Here is an 8,087-nt window from a genome sequence, read left to right as displayed (position 1 = left end):
ACCTGCATTTTACGGATGAGGAATCTGAGGTGTGGAAAAGTTAAAACAACTCGGGCAAGATTACAAAATAAGATACTGGAGGAGCAAAGAACATGGAGCCATTGATTTTTCAGTCCTGTGCTTTAACAGCTGGAAAATGCTCCTTCTGAGAACAGGGAAAGAGAGGAAAAGAGGGGCAACGCAAAACTAGAGATGTTGTACATAAGAGTTAAGATACGTTGACGGAGTGGTGTATGAGATGTAAGGGAAGATCTCAGTAGCTTCCAGCTGGAATACATCCACAGAGAGGGGGAGATGTGCAGCCTGCTGGGGTAAGCTCTCGAATGAAGCGTCAGCCACATGGAAATGTGGATTTGCGATCTATCAGTCAGGACATCTTCAGACAGTCTGTATCTGTGACCAAGTAATACTGGCTGCTGTTCAATATCCAACCAGCTGAAGGAATGTTTACTAGCAAGCATGAATGATTGCACTGCAGGATCTATAGATGGAGCAGAACTGAATGTGCTGGGGAGACAGCCCCAAGCATCTTAGCTATCCCATTGCCTTCATTTTATGGAACAAAAACATTAATCAAAGCTGATTCCACGGAAGTTACTTCTACAGGAGAGTCAGGGAGCTGGAGTTCTACATTAGCTGCAAACTCATTTAAAAATAGGTATTTCTAAAACAAACCCCCCTTGCTTACAGGTGAGATTTTCCAAAATATTCAGCACTGGCTCAAAACAGCTTCTTCTGCAACTAGCAACAAGAAGGTTGTGGGAACACAACTTGTCCAAAGCTGTGCTCTTTGGACAATGCCACACAAATTATTATCAGTCGCATTTTATCCTTAACTTCTAACAAATCACATCTTTCACTATCATCTTTTAGCAAATGAAGAAACCAGAATTCAAACACTAAGAATACAAATGATCTAATACCTTCATTTCTATACCTAAATATTTCAGTGGAAAGATCAACCCACTGCCAATCTGTTCTCATGTGTCCTCTTTTTTTGCTAAAACAAAGGTGGCTTGAATACTTTTTTGGTACAAAGCCATTTTTTCTCTTACACACAAGCTATGTGTGTGTGCATGAAGTTACAAATCACTGGTTGTCACAAAGCGTGTCACGCACAGTTGGGTGTTAGGTGTGAGATGAAACAGTAGAAATGAAACAAAATAAGAATTCATGACCATTATGTTCTATACATTTGGGTAGCCAAAATACAACCCACTCGAAAGCCAGCCAGATCGTTTGGATTAAATAGGCATATTTTAAGACATGCAGTCCTGATGGATCATGCTCTCCAAGCCAGATCCGTTTACAGGTATGGTCTGAACCCTTTATAACAGGTGGATGTGTGAATTGCTATTCAGGCCACAGACCGAGTGAGCATGTTCGGGTGCCCATGTTACAACATTAGAAATGCCCATGCTTCAGGCTAGTTATCCTCGAAACACTTTATTACCCTTCTCTAGGAACACGTCAGTTGAAAGCAGGCAGCCTTGTGGCAGAGAGAGAAATAAAGACAACTGCAAAACTGTGTTGTTTTTATTTTAAACATGCAAAATACAGATCATGCATCTGCCATTTGGAAAAATCTCTCGGTTCATAGCAGATTAAACCAAAGACATTTTGGCTCTCGACTCTCAATAAATATTTCAAAATGCTTTACAGTGTAAAGATAAGAAATTTAGCAAAATTTCAACAAACCTGTATAAAAAACAGATACCGGATAACTTTTATTTCAAGGCGACATGCTGTAATGTAAAGAGTTCACTGGTTTTGTCTGGATTGGTTTCCTCATAAAAAGTTTTCAACAATACAGCTGCTTCACAGATTTAAGCCTTTAGGCTACACATGCAAAGAAAAAAAAAAAGAAGAGGTTAAGTTAAAAATCACCAAAACGTGCTATTTTTGTTTGGTTTTGTATCATTTTTCAGTACAGTAGTTGTAGACAGTAGCGTTTTTCTGTTATTCATTTTGTAAAAGAGTGCAGGCAGGTTCATGGAGCTAGCGTCCTGGAAGACTCGTACTCTGACATACATTTGGGTTTTATCCCTTTGCCATTGTAATAGTCCACGACTTGGTTTGGAACTTCAGCCAAAACGCTTTTTGCTAGAGCAGCTGGGGATGCCTGCAGGAAATGGTAGAAAACACAAGCGTTAACCTGCCTCTCTGCTGGAAGTGCCATGGGCACTTGTGAGGCATTGGTGCCATGAGATCAAGGGAGGAAGTATGGTACAGAAATAGAAGGCAAAAAAGACTCAGCGTGAGTGTCACTACTGCTGTAAACTCATTTTGTGAGTCAGTTTGGGCATGGAGCTGCAGGTGCCTCTAAGTCCGCTCAAGCCCAAAGTGCTCCGCATGTTTTTCAGCTCCATCTGGACTATTTTAAGTTCAGGGTAACTGAAATTCTCTGCAGTCTGGGAGAGAACCATATTGCACTGAAAGGGCTGCAAAGACTTCATTCATCAGTACTTGGTGAGTAATCATAGAATAGCATAGTAAGGGTTGGAAAAGACCTTAAGATCATCCAGTTCCAACCCCCCTGCCATGGGGGCAGTAATGCTGCAGAGCTCCGGGTTGAATATGAATGTATGTCCCTGGAGAAGGGAGACCCCTTCATCACCATTCTGCTCTTCTGGAAAAGTGTTTTAATGGCCAGGGAAGTTTTTAATTCAATAAAAACTATTCTGTTTTCACTGAAATTAAACCATGGTCATGAGAAAGCTTCAATCCCAGACTTTGTGAAGGCTTTAAAGCTCTTCCTCCAATGCATAAATGGTAGGTGTCAACCAGATTTAAGAGCCGATGACCTTGAAATGTAGAGATGGATAGAGATGGCCACTGGCTTTTGCCCCAGGCGGGGAGGAGGCAATGAGAAATCATGTCCTCCACGGACAACACACAAGTGGCTGCCTCACCCCCAACAAAGCTTCATTTTAAGCAGCAGGGCCTGTGGATGTCTTATAGGCAACTGTTACCTGCAAGTGCTGCAAGGATTTTCCTTGGCTCCTGAATTCAGCAGTGACAAAACTGGACTCCTGTTCTCCACCCTCTTGCCCCATGTTTTGGATTTGCTTGTTTCTAAGTATATGGGTAGAGCTGATTCCAAGCCCCCTGGAGCCAACCTGCCTGACCGTGTTCCCTGTAAGCCCACCCCAAAAATGCAGCAAAAATGCTCATGCTTAAACATCAGTTTGAGAGGTATAAACCAATGTGTTTATCTCCAGCTAGAGCACACATGGATCACACACTGCAGCTCAGGTGATGCATAGGAACTCAGCTGGTGGCTGAGTCACATTTCTTCTGCGCACCAAGTACTTTTTCCCACATTAGTGAACACTTCCCTTCTCACTTTCAGCCAGGTTTCAAAACTACCATCTCACAAAGTAGTTGTATTGACTGTTTATTGCCCTATTCTATTTCATGGGGTGAGATCCTTATCTTTCCAGTCTTAAGATTAGGCTTCCATGGGATGTAACTAGTAAATTATCCATAGGCAAGCTAATCCCTGGGCTATTATAAATTCCAGTATCAAAAGTTACAATACTACAAATACATAGATAATGCTAGTAAAACTAGAAACAAAACTATTTTGGTATTTTGAGTCACACATGTGATTAGTAATGAATAAAATGAACGCTATTTCCCTACTGTGACATTCATACACAAGTATTTGTGCAGGCAAAAAAAGGCTGGAACATGTCTGCATGAACAAACTGGCAAAGCAGAGCCCACACTTTGTGTGATAGCTCAGTGACTGTTCGCAAGTGTTACACAGTACCACAACCCATTTATTTTAATCCTTCAAAGTGAAATCCATGGTTTTCCACAGTTGCCCCATTCTTACCTAAACCTGTTTTCACTGAAATCAGCTGATTTCTATGTTGCTATTGAGAATTACTGGGGCTTTTTTAATCTTCTTTGTAGTGTGCCAAAGCTGTGTATACCTTAGCCTGCCTCTGTGACATCTTACCAACAACCCTACATAAAGGGTGGAAACAGGGAGTGGGGAAAAGTCCTGGGGCATCACTGCACACACAAGCCCTAGCGATCAGGAAGCTTCACCCTGCTCTAGTTTTAAAGACACTGGGCAGGAGCACTTGCCATCAGCTTCTGTGGATCATGTGTAGGTCACCTAACTACTGAACATGGGGCCAATATGCATCTGCCTGTATCATCTGCATCATTGTGATTCACAGCAGCCTGAGGAGAAGGACTTGGGGGTGTTGGTCGATGAGAAACTGAACATGAGCAGCTTCAGTGTAAGCTTCAGCACAGAAAGCCCCCCATGTGCTGGGCTGCATCAAAAGCAGTGGGAGCAATGGGTCAAGGGAGGTGATCCTGCCCCTCTGCTGTGCTCTCATGAGCAGCACTTGCAGCACTGTGTGCAGTGCTGGTGTACTCAACATAAGAAGGCCATGGACCTGTTGGAGCAAGTCCAGAGGAGGCCACGAGGATGCTTAGGGGCTGGAGCACCTCCCAGTGTTTAAACCCCTGATACACTACATCATGTAGCAGATTAAGCATCTATAATAAAGTTTTCTGTCTGCACCGGGTCCTGAGCCAGTACAATATTGAAGTGGGTATGAGGCTTTAGGTATGTGAATAATTGTAACTACCTGAAATGGGTTAACTGCCTGTATGAGTGCTGTGCAGGATCAGAACCTTCTCTGAAGTCAAACTTCTAAAACACGGGGGATTCACTCTGTAGGTTATTTTTACAACTTCCTTCTCCCTCCATTCAGTATTCTCACAGGGGCAGCTTTTGGAGAGGTTATTTTTGATCTCTTTGGGTACAGCTGAGATTTTAAGTTCCAGGCTGTCCTGAGAATGGAAGTACTGGAAAGCAATGTTGTTTGGGTTGGCTCCAAATGAATTTTGGTTTTCTGTTCTGGGAAAACAAAAAATAATTGCTCACAAATAACCTTTTCTCCCCTCTTTCCGTCAGCAGGAGTGGCAGTATGGATTTAGGCATACAGAATACTTGCTCTATCAGAAAAACCTAGAAACCTTATACAACTAGTCTAGAAAGACCCTTCCTACAAAGAACTAAACACAAGGTACACTGACAAAAAGGATGTGATTTTTAACCAAATACATCCTTTACTTAAAGTTGTTGAATGTAATAAGCTGATTTATGGTAATTCTTGGGTTTAATCAGAACTGATAAGACAAAAATCTCATAATGGGTTAAATCTGCCTTTCTTTGTGAGGAAAAATAAATCTCAATCAAAACATCACACTCGTTTCTCCCATGAAAAATTCTTTCACTAGTTGATGCAAAAGGCATCGTCTTTGTGCTGAGGATAAGGAAGCAAGATAGCTGTGGATGTCGCTTTGTTTAAAGAGATTATCTGGGATATAGCAATAAAGAATTTCAGCCAGAAGTGGGTACTGTTATGGACACTCATCTATTACACTGATATTTGCTGAAATGCTGAAAGATCTCAATAAACAGACTAAATATCAACTTGCAGATGAGATATTGACTTTTCTGATACAGCAAATACATCAGCTATCGCTGTATCTGTATTATCTCTGCTAGTGAGAGAATGGGGGGAGAAAACGTGTTTTCAACTCATTGAAACTAGGCCTAGCACTAGCCCATAAATAACTCACCTCTTGACACCTCAGCAATACACTACAGTGCATCGCTATGTACTTGCGATTATCTGATGAAGGAGAATCACAAGTTATGAGCAGGTCAGTGCTCATGCTTTCTTCCAGCAGATAGGGGACTGAGTGGCACTGTCACCATGAAAATGCATGGAAGGGAGAGATGGAAAAACAGAGGGAAAGGGATGTGATAAGCATTGCTGAGGAACACAAGGGCCACTCCATGCCTCCATATGGAGGAAAAGGGCCCTGAAAAACCCTAGCCCTAACCCTGTGGGAGGACAGACCTGCCTTTGAGAACTTGGGGACCTACATTTCAACAAGGAAACAGCCTCCTAGGGAACATCGTGAGTACAAGTGAGTGGGTATTTCAGCTGCCTGTGGAAACGAAGGGAGGGAGAGCAGAATACAGGAGTCCTGATAGAACAGATGCGAAGAGAATGAAAAAGAGACTCCAGGAAAAATAATTCAGGGAGAGCAATGAAACTAAAATCAGGGAGAAAGTGGAAGCAATGACTGGTACCACAAGAAGCACGTGGATTCTGCCCCATCTCTTCCCTCCAACCCACATCTTACTAATGGAGCACGTTTCATTCTGTATTCCTCTCCATTTCTGACAAAATAATGCCACAGACTTATTAAACACTTCATGCCCATCCAAAATTAGGCCTTGCCCCAGGCACCGCTCACTCTTATTATATACATTCACCCTTCTGTGGAGTGGATGGAAAAGTCAGCTTACATGTTTGAAGTTCCTAAATGGCACAAACTGGACAATGTCTCGAAGCACAGGCTCGCCCTTGGGAGACCTCAGGATCCCATCGTCACCATCCAGCATCTGCATATCGCTAAAATCAGCGTTCCCCACCCCGACGATGATGACTGACATGGGAAGGTGAGAGGCATGGACAATGGCCTCTCTGGTGTCAGCCATGTCTGTGATGACGCCATCCGTCAGAATCAGCAAGATGAAATATTGCTGAAGTTGTGGGGAAACAAGTGAGAAAGTACAGCGTTAGTTCATCCTCCAAAGCTGCTTGCCCTCTTCCAGTATAGCAGTGTTGCTGGTGAGCCACTCATGAACTTTCTTAGATACTAAAGAGCCTTTACAGTGACTCAAAGGTTACGTCTGTTTCCAATCCAAACCTCCTCAGCTACTAATCTATCCTCTTCTGGAGGTTAATTCTAGTTCAGGCAATTTCCAGGAGCTCGAGGGAGCCAAGGGCTTCACAGTGTAGAAAAGGGCGTTTCTAGCTGCTAGACCTGGGAGAGTCAGGACTTTGGGTGGGAAGTCTGGAATAATCCAGAGATCGTCAGTAGCCCTATTTTCCATCTGCTGCACAATCACTTACGCTGTCAGTTTCTGACTGCATTTGTTTTCCCTTGGGGAACCAGTGGGAGGCTGGGAGGAATGGGGTATTGAAGCATCACAAGCCTGTAGCAGAGCTACCAGGGAGGTTATGACAGCACTCTGCAGACAAGCTCTGCAAACAGGCAAGTGGGATGGGTGCATCCGTCTGCAAACTGGAGGCTGACCCGCACTATGGAGAAGCACCACACAATGCCAGGTATGGGGGTCCCCGGGGAGAGCAAGGGCATGTGCAGGGAGGAATACATCCATCTTCCATCACCTAATGCAGAGCCTTGAAGAGAGGTTTTCTCATTCTCTAAAGGAGAGCAAGCAATTCTGTGAGCTTGTTATTTCTTTGCTAAAACTCTAAACCCCACTGAAGTGGGATCATGGGCTAGGTCTTCACTTGGTAATGGGGAAGAGTGACTCTCGCATGGGTTCTTTATGAACTGTTAGGCAGTTGGAGTCACTGAACAAATGTGCATTAATAGGAAAAATGAACAGCTCCTAGAATTTGGTCACTCTGCATGAGCAATCCCAAAGCACTTAACATAATGAACATTTATTATACACACAGCTATAGAAACTCCGAGTGTTCTGTTCATCTCCTGCCATGAATAAAACAAAACGTACAGGGAGAACACTTTATCTTGAAGACTACTGCTATAAATTAATTTGCTTTTCCATCAGAACGAGGGGAAGCTTAGGTTTAGAAACATGGAACAACTTATTCAATGTGACAGACTAGTTCAGAGGCAGCACTGGGAACAGAGTGAGCCACCTCAGCATTAGGTGGGCATGGAAATGAAAATACAGCAATTCCCCATTTTAAGACTGGGACTCTAAATACTCTCAAGAACCTGCAAACAGCACTGGAGTGACAATCACAAGCCCAGACTCATGAACAGAAATATTTGGGAACTGCTGCCTTAATAGGACTTAAAAGAAGGCTCAGCACATGAAGAAAGCTTAGGGAAAGCTCTAGGCCTGGTATGAGATGCATGCCAATGTACAGCTTTATTGTATTCCTATACATAGGCATTTTCCATAATGCAGTATGCAAGTTCTCTCTTACATCCTCTACTCCCACAGCACTGCTCTTGTAAACGTTTCAGACCTACACACT

At 43.1% G+C, this 8,087-nt stretch overlaps 1 protein-coding gene across 1 annotated transcript in view; it reads right to left on the bottom strand.

Moving 5' to 3' along the window:
* Positions 1-1,990: 1,990 nt before the first annotated feature.
* CPNE4 (copine 4) overlaps positions 1,991-8,087 on the bottom strand; it is a gene marked incomplete at its 3' end in the record, with an annotated part of 181,962 nt that continues 175,865 nt past the window's right edge. The window contains exons 15-16 of the mRNA XM_080611787.1: positions 6,353-6,589; positions 1,991-2,122 (exon numbers count right to left, since the gene is read on the bottom strand). Coding sequence (XP_080467913.1) covers positions 1,991-2,122; positions 6,353-6,589 — 369 coding nt within the window. The remainder of the gene's footprint in view (positions 2,123-6,352; positions 6,590-8,087) is intronic.

The sequence above is a fragment of the Psittacula echo genome (genome assembly GCF_963264785.1).
Source record: "Psittacula echo genome assembly, chromosome: 2".
Classification (NCBI taxonomy): Eukaryota; Metazoa; Chordata; class Aves; order Psittaciformes; family Psittacidae; genus Psittacula; species Psittacula echo.
Note: the sequence above shows the minus strand (reverse complement) of the source record. Positions and strands in the feature narration are given on the sequence as shown.